This window comes from Tauraco erythrolophus, chromosome 1 (genome assembly GCF_009769465.1).
Source record: "Tauraco erythrolophus isolate bTauEry1 chromosome 1, bTauEry1.pri, whole genome shotgun sequence".
Lineage (NCBI taxonomy): Eukaryota > Metazoa > Chordata > Aves > Musophagiformes > Musophagidae > Tauraco > Tauraco erythrolophus.
Window position 1 is genome coordinate 17,534,689 of NC_141465.1, and position 14,573 is coordinate 17,549,261.

At 45.4% G+C, this 14,573-nt stretch overlaps 1 protein-coding gene across 1 annotated transcript; it reads right to left on the reverse strand.

Annotated features, from left to right (window-relative positions):
- Nucleotides 1-5,804: 5,804 nt before the first annotated feature.
- On the reverse strand, nt 5,805-14,537 carry ACP6 (acid phosphatase 6, lysophosphatidic). The gene is made up of 10 exons (XM_086631183.1): nt 14,343-14,537; nt 13,392-13,520; nt 13,168-13,298; nt 12,440-12,519; nt 11,495-11,582; nt 9,729-9,861; nt 8,908-9,008; nt 7,434-7,529; nt 7,070-7,235; nt 5,805-6,743 (listed from the first exon to the last, which is right to left on the reverse strand). Exons 1-10 carry the CDS (start codon nt 14,535-14,537, stop codon nt 6,603-6,605), a joined length of 1,260 nt encoding a protein of 419 aa, XP_086487309.1. The 3' UTR covers nt 5,805-6,602.
- Between the last annotated feature and the right edge of the window lie 36 nt (nt 14,538-14,573).

Genomic DNA, 14,573 nt, shown 5'->3' on the forward strand with positions numbered 1-14,573 from the left:
TTCTTACAAAAATGAACTGTCGTCTTTATCCGGTCCAGTTGTTTCTATGTACGTCAGATGGCTGGCCAGATGACTATTTGCTCTTCCTTACAACCACTGGCCAGCCTAGAGGCCAGGTGGGTAAGCTTTGGCAGCTCCTAAAAGTCTGGTGTGTAGGCAGCTGCGTGCTCCTTGCAAGGCACTTCTGTTTGCTTCATTCTGAACTGAGCTTGTTTTTTCTGGGAGTGAGGTCTTATTTCGGAATGCCCCAGGGATGATAGTTACAGTCTTTCTTCCTCTGATTTGCCGAGGGTCAAGGAATAGATGAAACTTCTTGCCTTCATCACTTCCTTCTGAGTGTTTGCAGCACTACAAGGTACGTGGTTTTGAGCTTTCCCTAAGCAGCAGTGTCTGTCTGCCAAGTGCTGGAGTCCAGCGCTGCGTGGGGCACTGGACTTGTGTGTGTCCCTGGGGACTCTGGGTTGGGTCGAGTCTCTGACTGCCAGCACTGAGGGGCCGAGATAGTGGGGAATGGATGAGCCTAAATAACAAAGGTGAGAGAGAAATCGCCAGTGAGCAGGTTTTTATGAAGACAACCCTGCTGGGTAAATTGTTCTTTTGCCACAGTTCTCATTGATTGCTTCCTAATCTCCTGTCTTTTCAAACTTGCCTTTTGAGAGAATTTCAGCAAGAAGGTTTTATGGCTTTGTCTATGAGGAATGACTGGATGCTGAAACGTGGATTGGGAGTTGAGCCCTGCTCCTGAAGAAGACCACGATGAGCCAGATGCAGATCTGTAGAGCACGGTGTGCGGTGTGGCCTCTGTGGCTGCCTGCTCTCTGGTCCCCCCGCGCTGTATATGGAGTGTGTAATCTCTGTTCTTCCTTACACTTGCTGTTACTTGAAATTGTTTCAATGAGTAGTTTCCTCAAAGGGCTGCTGGCTATTAGTGTGAAACTTGATGTGGAAAAGGAGTATCTTAAATATGCTTGTGCACGAGGGTTTGAGTTAACTGATCCTTAACAAGTGGAAAAAGAATTGCTGTCGGTGGCTGGCTTACCAAAGTTTTGTTGCCAGTGTTACAAAATGAGTGAAGCTGTGCACTGCTGGAGGCATGCAAGCCTCAGAGCCTTCTGTTGCCTGCTTCCAAATTCACCTTTGTGCTGTCATGCAAATTTACAATGATTTTGGGTGAGAATTACTCTTTTGACAAAGCGTAGGATGTATGTTGTGGTGCTTCCCTCTAACAAGACAAGCGGCGTGCCTCAAGCACGGGCTTGTCAAGATTTTAGAAAGAGCTGACAATGACACAGTAAGTGTTATTTCTGTATAATGGAGTTACCTCTTCTTTAAATGGTTGCACAGCTCCCTTTTGAGGACCTTGCACGGAGATTGTCACAGTGCAACCCTTTTAAGTGTTGCCACTTCTGCCACAACTCCTGACTGGTTTTACCATGTTGAACAAAGCAACCTTCTTGATCGATGTAGAAATAACCTGGAGAGTTTGTTCTGGTGTTTGTGTTTTGTTTTTTTTTTTTTCAACAGTCTTTCTCACTGCCTCCTATGCCTGTTGAGATGTTTTGAATAGCAAAGGATTTGAGGTGACCGTGACTTATTCTAGAAAAATTAGCATAGGGGATTCACTGTTTCAAAGCCACTTGGTAGTGAAAGGATGCATTTTAAAGATGCTGGATAATTAAAGTTCTTTCTGTGTCTGTTTAACTTCAGATGCTGGTATTTGGTATCTGGATGAGATTTTCCTACAGAAAATGGAGAAGAAGTAGGTGCACTTAACCTCAGTGGCATTGCCTGGTTTGCACCAGCTGATGGACAAGAGGTGCTAATGCCTTAGCTGGCTCCAGTTGAAAAAATGACTCAGTAGATGTAGACTGAACTTCTTCCCTTTTTGCTTCGCAAATGAGAAAGCTTTCTAGCTGCCAGCCTTGCAAATTCACCTTGGGATCTGTAGTCGGGCTCTGTTCTCTCCTGCTTATTTATAATCAATAGTAACTGTGACTCAGCTCTGGTAGTCATGGTGCAGTTGAAGACAGAAAGTGAGGTTGCCGTTTTTAGTTTCCTTCCCCTCCCCCTCCTCTTTTTTTTTTTTTTTTAAACTTTCAAATCCTCCTCCTCCACCTTTGTTTGAAAGAATGAAATAGACTTTATTCATACATGCTTGGCTGCTCTTCCTCTCTAGTAACATGGGAGGAAACAGTCTGCTGTTCAAATTATCTCATCCCAGATGGCTGCGCAGCCGGAGTGCGGAGAGACTTAAAAGGTAAACCCAGCAGATGGTGAACTTCTGAAACGCAAAGTAATGCGCCTGCTAAATCAAAAGTTTAAAATATTTTAAATCTGTTTGTTTTAAAGTAGTAGACTGTTGCAAACAGGTCATCTGTGAAGTACACTGGTAATTTTAAGCACTGTCCAAATCAACTCGAGCTTTGTACCTCTATCACGGGCTAGCTAATCTACCGAAGAACATGACAAGCAAGAAGCCAGCCTTATGAGTTTAGTCCTGACCTCCTACTGCTATCTAATGGGTAACATTTTGGCAGACAGACCAGTATGTGGAGTTCTAATCTGCATCGGTCTTGGCTGGGATTTGAGTGCTGGTGGTGCTTCTGGTGTGATAGATACATGTGTCCTGACTTGGAGTAGGTGTGGGTGCCTGACTTCCTGAGGGTAAGCGTAAATCCTAAACACATTTCTCAGACTGTTGGAACACAGCGTTTGTTGTGCCAGAGTGTTGGGGCTGTCACGAATATGGTATACACAGGGCTTAATTTCGTGGTGCTTGGTATGCTGACCATCTACCGTGCCGGTTTTCGTTCTGGTGGCAGGAAAGGCTGTTTCGTTGGTGGTGTTCTTCTGCACTCATGATGGTGAATGCTTTCCTTGTGCAGCCTTGGCAGGCTGTTGGCTGAATCCTGTTCCCCATTTTATTACTTCTCAAGGAGAATTGATGCGTGTTTGGTACAGGCCTGTATTTAGTAGAGCGCACTGTGTCGATTGGTAGTAATTCTTAACCTAAAAAAGGTAAGTTGTCTTGCATATGTGCCATGTCATCCTTGTGGTGAGGTGTCCTCTAATCGAAAGATTTTTCAATTTCTAGCCAGTCCACATAGTTTCCAGTCGTTTCTGTTAATGTTCTTTGTGGTAGATGTCCAACACCTAGTTTGATCATGCTCTTTCTGCTTCAGGTTAAAGCGCATTGTCAGGAGTGTTCTTCATGCCTTAGAACGACCCAAACTGCTAGCTTTAACATGTTGGGTTTATTGACAAATATTGAAGCTCACTGTCCTCTTGATCTCCATTTGACTTTCAGCCATCATACCTCTCATGCCGAGAGATGTAGGTCCTCGTGACTCAGGTTTTAGTCTTAGGATTGTTTTTGTTTGAGTCAGAGCATGAGGCAGGAAAAAAAAGTGATGTTTTGTTTAGGATACTGGAAACTTTAAAAAAGGATGTTTTACATGAGGGGAAAACAAAGCCCTAAATTTAAGTTGACATCTTTCCTGCCAATTACCTGTTATACTAACATTGCCTTAAATGAAACGTACTACATGAGCATAGGTTTGCAATGCAAAATGGAAAAAAAAGTCTTTTAGGTTCAAGTTGACCAACCTGTTAACTGCATAGGACTGAAATAGCGAGGGAGGCAGACTAGCTTGGCTTAGCAGTTCCAGCTCGAATTGGAGGGAACCTGAGGCTGAACAGGTTAGCTGGTCGTGTCAGCAATTCTCTTATTAACAGCCCAGGGCAAGAAGGTTTTGGATTTCTTTTTCTATCCCCTGGGGTTTGTGTCTTTCCCAGCTCTTGCAAAGAGTCAGCCTATTCATGTAAATGCACTGGTTCCTTGGGAAATCGTTGATTTCTGGGAATTTTTATTCCATGTTCTCGGAAATGCCTCAGCTTTTCCATGCTGTGTTTGCGGTTCAGCACTTCCCGCTTACCTGTGTCTTCTGGTCCTAAAACTCTTCCACTGTCCCACCAATCCTGTTTTGAAATTGCTATTTACGCTCATTGTGGTCAGAAATAACTCCTCCTCCGTACTGTGAAACCAATGCATGGCCCAACCACTTCCACACTGGAGTAAGGGTAAGGCTGGAGCAGCGCACAGAGGCTACTGCAGAAAACCTGTAAGAGGCAATGTAACCTGTTCCCAGTGGAGACTTCTTCCTAGCCACTGCCAAGGAGCTGGCCTGTTTTCCTGAAGTCTTCTGCTGTTACTGAAACGTGTTAACTTGCTGTCTATGTTTAGCCTGTATCCAGGGCTAAACAATAGCCAGCTATTCTATTATCCAGTGACCCATTCCCCACTTGAGAAGGGGAATCGGGAAAAGAAGGGCAGACTTGTGAGTTGAGATAAAAACTATTTAATAATTGAAATAAAATAAAATGAAAAATAATAATGGTGGTGGTAATATATACGGATAAGTGATGTACAGCGCAATTGCTCACCACCCCTTGACAAAGTCCAGCCTATTCCCAGCTAGTGATCCCAGAGCAGGAAAGTCCTGAAACTGCAATCCCAGAAGAGAGAGAGTAGGCCTTGGGAGCAGAATGACGGATGAGACCCTCCAGGAACAGTGACCATTGAGAAATCAAGAACTCATCACCTACAAACTTCCCAGTTTATAGTAAGCGTGATGTTACATGGTATGGAATACCCATTTGCCAATTTAGTTGTGAACTGCTCTGGCCACGCTCCCCTCAGGTTCTTGGACGTCTGGGTCATTAGCAAAAACAAGTTGAAAAATTCCTTGATTACTGTGGGTACCTGCACACCATGGCTGGCTACAAAGTAAAACCAAGTGTCTTATCAACTTTCTTCTCACCAAATTGAGTGCTGCAGTCGTCTTAAAAATGCAGCTTACTTTAGAAATGTAGCCTCTCTGAACAGAAAATTGATTTTTATCTTGGCAAAACCAGGACATCTGCCTCAAGTGATGTGACTATTTTAATGGTGTGAATGCAGTACCCTTTAACAATCTTACGTGCACTAGGACAGCTCACACTGACGAGTTCTGTGGGTTTTAACTGTGCTGTGGGTTTTTATTTATTTATTTATTTTTAACCTGGTTGCTGGTCACTTTTGCTGGGAGATGCTCCTAGCTGTCGTTTAGGAGAAGGTAAGTGAATTCCCCCTTTGCCTACTGCTATGGCCAAAGCTTCTGCTGCTGCTCCCTGATACCCCTTTCCCAAGCAGTCCATGCCTCACAAATAACTTGCAACCATATGCCTAACGTTTCCATCGCTGTTCTCCAAATAGCTTATACCGTGCATAAGAGAGAGCTTGATTAGAGCAGAACACGCTGTTCTTAAGCAATGGTAGGCCATTGACTTTTATATAATGGCATTATGTTTTTAGGCTGCATAAAAACTCGGTAGAAAATAACAATGTTTTGTTTGCTTTTTTGACAGCTTCTAATAGCAGTTCAGTGAGACCTCCAGCAATGTATTTAGTATTCAAATTATTCTCTTCACTGTGCATGGTGTCAACATGTAATTGTGATGGGGGCAGGCTAATGAAAGAGTAGAGGTAAATCCAGCCCACGCTTCTCAGGGAGAAGGTACTGTAGTGCCTCCAGCCACATATCTGTCAATGACTTACATTTACATCACTGCAGTCTGTGTTCGCTAAGTGAGCAGGGGTAACACAGAACCAAAACTGCAGGGCCATTTCAATAAGCAGTCCCCCTATTTTAGCCTTTACCTATCCCAAAGAAAGAACATCAGGATCCAAGTTTTATTTACTGATTTGAAAAATGGAGATTTTGCCAACATAGTGATCGTTAGTACTGTCTTACAGGAAAAAGCGTCACCATCTCAGCTAGAAGTACCTCTGTTGGCTGTGCTGGTCTATTCCTGTTTCAGCAAGTGCAAAATAGATAACAATGCTCCCCAAAGCTGAAGTCAATAGCAGCTCCTGGGACTTCCTTGTTTAAAGCACGTTAAGTAGAGTTCACTAAGAGTGCGTGTTCTTGTGCTTGGCCCACTGTGGTTGTTTTGCATGTTAGCAGCAGAATTTCCATAATTACAGGAGTGCAGGGAAGAGGTTTGGAGGCTTTCTGTCCCTTTGGAGAGGTTTTGTGTGCACAAAAATGCCCTGAAGAAGATGGAGTAGCTAAATGCTATGCAATTTGGGAGGTTCATCTGTCTGCAGAGCAACCCTCCAACATGACAAAAGAAAGGCAAAGGCACAGTAGCTTCTGTAGTTCACCATACATAAAAACAATCGTTGCATCAGACCTCTCAAGTCTGGTAGCACAGAACAAGCTGGGCTTCATCCTACAGACTCGGCATATGAGGAACAGGTATGTTTTCTCTCGTGTTCCTGAAGCAACAGGGCAATTAAGAAAGGTCTGTTCTCCCCCTTGCTGTTTTCAGCCTCTCTGTGCTTTTATGTGGCTACCTCAGAAGTGAACTCGAGTCATTCTGTTATGTGGCTTCCTCCGTCTTGTTGCCAACAGTGAAAAGTGACACTGTGCCACCCTGTGTCTGGTAGGAAAAAGTCCCCTCATCTGAAATACCTTTAGAATAGGGAAGGCGGGCAGGAATATAAAGAGGAATGGTCAAAGACTGTGACAATAAACTAATGTTAATTTAAGACAACTTAATCATGAGTCAGTTTGCTGATTCCCCTCCATTTGGGAGCACAGGTTATTGTACTCCTCTGGACTGACGGAGTACTGTGAAAGAACTTCTAGAAATTCTTCGAGTGGACAGAGACCTGCTCTACATCCTTTCACCACTTGCTCCTGCAAAGGCAAAGAGAGAAAATCAGAGCTCTCATGCATTACCAAAGCCCTTTTTATGGATATTGATGCATTCTGTGGCAGGGAAATATGCTAGTGGAGGCAAAGGCACAGAGGCAGAGGTTCAAAGTCTCTGCCTAAACTCACACTAGATCAATAGGCAGCTCAACAGAAAAGGTATCTTGGCTACCATGGATGCGCTGTAGGTGTCTTACTGTTATCTGGCTTGATGACATGCTCAGAACAAGTCTTGTTCCACAGCTTTACACGCGTGCACAGCAAAACCAAAAGCCCAAGATTTATACGAGGGACTTCCCCTGGGATCTTACCTCTCCATGGTAAGACATGCGAACAAACCACTCTTTGGACTGCTGGTGCTGATACAGTTCCAGGGTCACATCTGCAGCATAAGGTGGCCACTTGCGATCAAAGGTGCCCAGTGCCACCAGGAGAGGAATAAGGGTAGTGTCGTGAGAAGCATAGAGAATGAGCTTTCTGATAAAAAAAGGGAAGGAAAAAACAAACCTAAAATGTTAGCTGTTGCTCCATGGATAGCCAGTAGCACTCATGCTTTTTCTAGCAGATGAGCACTCAGTCTTTTTACCCACACATTCAACATCATTCTGAACCAGCTTTTCATGCTGACAGTAAGTCAGAATTTATAACAATTAGAGGAATACATCTGCCCTGTACCTGGCCTTTTCAGCTGGAGATGAGGGATCTACTGCTTCTGTAATGTTCGTCTGTAAGGTATAGAAAAGGAGACCAATGCTCATCTGAAGAACTTCTCTGTAAAAGAAGCAGAATTAAATCCACTAGTTTTTAAACTTTCAAATGAAATAATTTCAAACAAACACCTGGGAAACTGCTTTTCTCTTAGAAATTGGTAACATGTATTGAGTGTAGCTAGGAATTGCATTTAATAGTTCTTATGGTTACTTTTTCTTTCAGCAGTTGCATAGTCACCGCAGAGTTTCTAATGTGATTGCAGACTGGGATGGGAGAGGTGTTAACAAGCAGTCTCAAGAGGTGTGGCCCACATCAAGGAGTTTCCAGATTTCCCTTTATGTTCTCTATGCTGTTTTGTTTCCCTAGTTGTGATTTTTGGATGCATCGTTTTCAGCTAGGAGAGATGACTGTAGTTGACTGCAAAACAACAACCAAAGTGGCTGGAGTCTTTGGCAGGAAGGGGACGGGTGGAATTCAAGAAAGTCATGGCTATATTTAAAAATCAGGTTTTATCCCTGTATTGAACAAAGAGGAAATCTTTAGACAACTTCTGGTGTGAAGAAACTCCCTCTACCTAATGAGTACATCGGTGGAAATGGCGGATGAGAGTGACTGTGGCTTTCCGGGTGTTGATGGAGTGAGGGGAATCAGTCTTTCGGTACCTGAGATCTCTAAAACAAGTTAAAGAAAAGGCTAAGGGCAACTGCCCTAAGAGAAAAGACAGTCCTGTACCACCACCTGAGAAAAGCTGGTGAATATGGCAGCTGCAAATGAATCCAAAAGGAAAACGGCTGCTAGGCTTGCAACTCGGCCACCTTTACAAACAACTGTGGAGGAGGTAATTAACTGCAGGTAGCAGCAGATTCTTTTGCAAGTAGTTACATGTGCACAGGGCCTGGCATCACCTTTTCCACTAGCACCAACACTTCTCAGCCCAGCTGTGCAGGTACCATCACTCAGATAAACTTCCCAGGCTGGAATTCAGATTGTAGTTGTGCATCTGCAAGGGCAGCCTTGCCTGTGCAGCCTCAGTGCTCAGGCTGGAGGCATCTCCTAGTCTCTTCTGCTTTTGCTTTTGACACCAGCTTGCTTAGGTGTCAAAACTGTCAACTGAGGCACTTGTTGACTACCTCAGTGGCTTACTACTGTTCCACAGAGACAACTCTCTCCATGACTGTCAGCAAAACAGGACATGAGCCCAAGTCTTGGCCTCCTCATACGCGCTCCTTTTTCGTAGCTCATGTTCCTGACTCAAGGCACTGGACTCTACACTGAGGTGGCTGAGGCACAGACCTCACGAGTGGGCAGTAGCGTCTGTTGGGGGAGTGCAGCAGATCAGAAAGGACTTCCATCTGCTGCTGTAAGCTGGTGTAGCTCATCCGCTCTGGGTAAGCCTAAAACAGCCCCTCAGGCTGGAGGCATGGATGTGGGCAATCACCTTGAATTGTCTTCCAGAACGAAAAGCAGTGAGTCAACGGATCGACGCTCAACTGTCTGCTGAAAGTTCTTCAGCACAGGGCAGCTTGGCAAATTGTGCACCTGCAAGGAGAAGATGTAGCATAACAATAGGGTTTGACCCTTTCTGAACCGAGCCTGAAGACACATGGATGACTGCCCATAAAAACCAGCTGTTCTTGTCACAGCATTTGTACTACAGTACTGTACTGTGATATTCATGTGAGGAGTTTTAGGATGTTTTTAAACGTAGAGGCTTGCTCTGTGTACCAAAAAGATGGAGTTTGTTCTTGAGGATACATTTTTACATGAAGAGAGTGTAACACCTTGAGCTATTCAACCGACAGCCAGACCAATTACCATTAGTTCCAGCAAAAAAGAGGTACTAAGTGGAGTACAAATTTGTCCAGCTCCCTTCCAGTAGCAGAAGCAATTTGGCTCACGGGTAGTATGCTGGAACCAGCATGAAGATGACTCCATTAGGTTCTGACTGCCAAAAAAGGGAAAGCACTTTGTAATGGGGTAAGTAAGGCCCAACTGCTCTCTTAGCAGTAATGTAACTTCATTACACTTCAAAGAGCCACTGGATTTCAAGGTAAGAACATAAATACTGGAGATGAGCGTTCATCCATCCTAGAGCAAGGCTGACTCTACATTTTGCTTTTTAAAAAGGCCTTGCTATTTCTATTAAACTTTCTGGGTACCCACTGGTATCAGTGGGTTTTGGCACTCCGTGGTTTCCTCCATATGCCTAGTAAAGGGTTGTTTCTTTCTGCAACAGTGCAACCGAACTGCTCAGCTCACCTGCTCAGCAATAATGTTATCATGGAGGAGAAAAAAATCCACAGACTTTTCACCATCAATACCCATCTTCTCCTTAATTGTTTTCAAGTCATCAGAGATACCTGGCTGTTGCAGAGCATTCTTCAACTTATGCCTGTTGAGAATGAAGAAAACAAAAAAAAACTAAAAACTTTTCACACATCAGACTTTCTCTCTTTTTTTTTTTTTTTCTATGACCCAGCCCAGTGGAGTTGCCTCACATCAGTGAGGGGCGGAGAAGTACCACAGGATACTGAGGGATTACTGATGTTGGGAGCCTAAGTTGTAGAGTGGACAGACACTGTGTCTACATGTCAATGATTGGAGCTGGCTCTCACAGAGGTGGTGGTAAATTAAGAAGAGATGTGAACACCTCAGAAGTGGTTTCCATAAGCAAGGGCTGTGTATCAGTTAACAGATCTGGTCATGCTGGAACAGTACAAGTCTGTCTTCAGAGAGTAGCCTTTAAGTGCCGCATGAAAGAAGGGTAGAAGCTTTGAACTGGTTGCTGTACGGTGTGGGAAAGGGAAACACCTAGATGCTCACTTGCAGCTGAAATTTGTCTCTTGCTTTGTTAGAAGCCGTTTGCCTCTTTTACAGTTTTATGTATCTTTTTTTAAAAAAGTTTAGCAGAGAATATCCATGCTGGCCATGTACTTCAAGCAAAATATGTTGCCTAGGTTTTGTTTTCTCTGACCCTGATCTGTTGAGTAGGAGGTGGGAAAAGTTTTTTAAGTTTGCTTTGTATTTTTTTAGGAACAGCACTAGTTTCTGTTTGAAATCAAATGTGCCTGCTAGAAGTTCTGACATTAGGTAGCCTGTAAACTGAGGCAGTGCTTCTTACTGCAGCTTAAAAAAGATCCATCTTGACACGGTCAGAAAATGTGCTCAGTTGGTGGCCTGGGGGGAGGAAGAGGAAGGACTTGCAGTTTACTCCCTTTTTGGACAGTCGATGTTACTAGAGGAGGCTGAAGGTACTACTTCTATGGACTGTCACCTCACCACTGTCAAGAACAATCCTCTGCCTGCAAAGTCAAGCATTATATAATGAGCTTTTGCAAGTGAATTATGACAACTCTTGAATTTTGTCCAAAAATATTTTTTTTTTTTGGACAAAAATCCTGATTTTGTAATATGGATTACAAAATCCAACCAAACTGTAATACATTTGCCTCTCTTGTTCAGTTTCCAGCCCTTGCCCAACCTGGCACAGGCATTTAGAGTACCTGACTCTGCAAACATGAGTGTTCTTTCTATGTAGGATGTTCCTTATTTTACTTCGTTAAGTCTTTGTTAATGTGTCAAGCCTGAGTATATTTCAGTGTCTTCGGGATATAAATGTGACAGGAATGTTGCAATAACCCCCAAACCAGAAGCTGAATATAAAAAGGAGGCCAAATATGTTCACACTTGAAAGACTTGTTAAGGGATGTAGATGACATTAATTCTGCCCTGCAGCAATGCCGCAGAATAGCTGTATGTTAGCTAGTAATGAGTGTTTGCTAGACACAGACTAAGTTAAATCGGTCTTTCAAGAAAAAGTATCTGTATTTTTTTCCTTCTGGTGCTATTGCTTGGTATATGACTCCTCTCACAGAGTATTTTATACAACTAGCTAACCACTGCCAAAGAACAGTAAGTGGCAGGGGAAGAAATTGGGAAATGGGGAGAAAATGTGCTATTTTAAATTACTACTGCCGAAACGAAACAGCAGTGAAATCATATGGAGAGGTATGGCTGGCAATTACCTGCTCAAGCATTTCAGGCGCTGGCAGTTGTAGTAATTGGGGTAGAGGATTTCAGAGCTTGCTTCATCAGTGACAATGACAACAGATCCTGTGGAACAAGAAAGAAGCTTCTGCGATCACTAGTGCATCTGCGTGTCTTTAGACAGCTTTAATCTATCCCCCAGTCTTTGTGCTCAAGTCCATTGTTGTCAACTAGCAATTCCACCTGAGCCATCACCTGCAACACAAGCCACTGTGCTTGTTTCTGTGCACACAGCATTTAATTCCATAGGGATGTCTGCTGTGCACCTTACAAAGCTTTCTAGTTGTATGTTCATTTTTTCTAGTGTTTCTATGTGCCAAAAATTAGTTTCTGTGTCATGATGCGTCAGGAGCTCTGGCAAGCCACCTCTACTGTTTGTTCCTGGAGCTGAATGTGGAGGGTGTGGAGGCAAGATCTTCGAAACCCAGAGCGTATCTCTGTAACTTACAAGTACTGTAAGTACTTGCAACTTACAAGTAAGTACTTGACTTACAAGTACTGTCAACTGTAGGATACAGCTGAAAGTTACCCCAGATTCTGAACTTGTAAAGGATCTTGGCTGAGATACTGGGGTTTCTCTGAGAAATTTTTTTCAGATGTGCATCTCGTGAACATTGGACCTGGACATTTTTGCCCTCTTGATTCTGAAGCTGGTTAATGCTAACCTCCTCAGTAAGTCTGAAATTGCAGCATTCATGGCAACAGATCCAAGCTGAGCACCAGCAAAAAGCTACACAAAGAGAGGGAGCAAGTGACAAGTTGATAAAGAACATACAGAGCCAGGAGAGCACAGGGAACAGGGCCAGGCGCAAAGAACCAGGGAAGAAGTAACAACCGGGAGCCAGAGAGATTTGGGATGTGTGAAGCGTGTGCATCTAAGAAAGACTGAGAAAGGAAAGGCACCGGTCAGAAGTCTCTCCAACCTTCTTTCTGCTGTTGGTACAGCCCAGCTAGCAGGCACCGTGTGGACTCCAGATTCCGGAAAATATTAGTGGAGCGGATGCTGAAAGAGAGAAAGCAGTTTGTGAGGGTAGCACTTTCTCCTTCACAGGGACATGGATGCAGCTGGGAAGGACTTGCTGGAACTGAGGGTTCTGCTTTCACCGTGGCTTTGGAAGCCTGTGGTGGGATTCATCTTGCCTTGCTAAAGCTATCTTAAATAGACACCTCTATCTGAACTGCCCTTTAACTTCCCTTCAGAGACAGTGGAGATAAAAATTAGACCAGAGAAATGCCAGTCTCTTATCTCTTCCTAGACCAGACACTCCCAGCATTACTGATGTGAGCAGCAGAGGTGTGCTTCGTCTCACTGAACTTAGCTATTTAATCTACAGTGAGTTAAATTGTGCTCCAGAAATGCCTGTTTCTCTTTACTCACCATAAAGGTGCATAATAACACTGTCAGTGGCTAAACCTAGACGACGTGAATCTGTCCCTGGCATCACTCCCAGGACTTCTGGAGAACTGGATGCTTTGTGTCATGAGTGAGTTCTAGTACCGGGATATGCAGGCTGAGCAAAGATGAAAGCCCAGGGACCAGCCAGTCTGCTATAGGGTGGAGAAGGGTATGCTGGTCAGAAAGTTTTGCTAGCACAGGGCTGCCTGTTAGGAGGGAGGAAGCAAGGGAAGGTCCAGGAGGGAAGAGACTCACAAGACCTCAGCAGGCTTAAATGTTGGTGAGAGAAAGTTGGCTTCTTCCACATAGCTTCTCCTCAGCCTTTCCCCCAGGGCAAACATCTGCTGCATCCCTACTGTTGTCAGCTGTCCTGCAATTGCACCACCCTAAGTGCAAAGAAAAGGAAGGGTCTTCAGTGAAAAATGGAAATAAACAAGTCTGCAGAGGGAATATGAAACCACCATGAAATACAGCCTCACCTTGAATGTGATCTTTTTGTATTGCTCCTCATAGGGCGAGGGAGGTCGAGGTCCTCCATTCAGGTCAGTCACCACATAATCAAACTTAGTCTGAGCAGGTACATCTAAGAGAGTGGGATGCCATTCCACCTGTTTTAAAACAAACACGCAGTGCTTCAGTGGAAAAGGAGGACTTTCAAGAGCATCAAACCAATGCTGGACTGTTACTCTGTGCTGCCTTGCCAATAACACAACACACAACCAAAGAGGTCTCTTCATACAGAAAGGACAGTGCTGCTGCATCCTGGATCTGCTGATCTGTTGCCCGTCATGTTCAGATGAGGCGCAGGAAACGCAGTACTCGCTTCCCATGAGTAAGAGGGGAAGAACCTGTGGGAAATCGCTATTGCTGCTATTTGTCACACACTGAAAAGCTTCTCCAGCAAACGGCCAGAGCTAGGACCTGCCAGCTGAAGAGGCGGCCTCGTTGGAGGCCATGGGGAGATGGATCAGCCGCGGTAGCACCCAGGCAAGTAAGCACGTGTTTGCCCAACATCTGCTGTGCTGTGTAGCGCTGCGGGGCAACGGCTCAGCGCTTGGCGCTGGAGAGCAAAGTCCCTGGGAGCAGCAGTAACTTGTGCTCCCGCCGCCGCAGCCCCAGCACGCCCATCCCCGTGTCCCTCCTCCGAGGGCTCCCTGCAGCCACAGCAGACGTTGTTCCCTCTGCCATCACCCGTCCCACTGACAGCCACTAGGACCACTATCGCCGTTCCACTCTCACTCCCAAATTCCCACGCTTTCCCCAAATTTCCTCTCGGTAGTGCCTTGGGAAAGGAAAAACCCCAACCATTCACAGGCTGATGGAAGCAAAGCAGCGCCTCAGCAGCGGGCAGCCTCGCGGGCAGCCTCGCGAGCAGCCGCCCCCGCTCCGCCCGCCCGCTCCTCCGGCCCCGCGACCGTCCCGTTCCTCACCGGCGCTGCCCCCGGGAGGGGCCGCAGCGGGGTGCGCGCCCCGTGCCGGAAGACCACCTGCACCAGCTTCAGCTCCAGGTCCCGCCGCTCCCTACCGCCGCCGCCACCGTCCTGAGCGCCCGCCGCCGCTGCCCGCCGCCGCTGCGCCCACAGCGCCACGCCGCCCAGGAGACCCAGCCGGGTCCCCCATCCCATGGCGGCGGCTCTGTCGCTGCCGGCACTCGCCGGCAC

What these genes read in the sequence shown, in the direction of transcription:
- ACP6 (XM_086631183.1), bottom strand. Translation starts at nt 14,537, where the DNA reads ATGGGATGGGGGACCCGGCTGGGTCTCCTGGGCGGCGTGGCGCTGTGG. An exon ending in ACAAAAAGATCACATTCAAG is followed by an intron (nt 13,299 to 13,391) that starts GTGAGGCTGTAT and finishes CTTTGCACTTAG; the next exon opens with GGTGGTGCAATTGCAGGACA. An exon ending in GTACCAACAGCAGAAAGAAG is followed by an intron (nt 11,583 to 12,439) that starts GTTGGAGAGACT and finishes CTTGTTCCACAG; the next exon opens with GATCTGTTGTCATTGTCACT.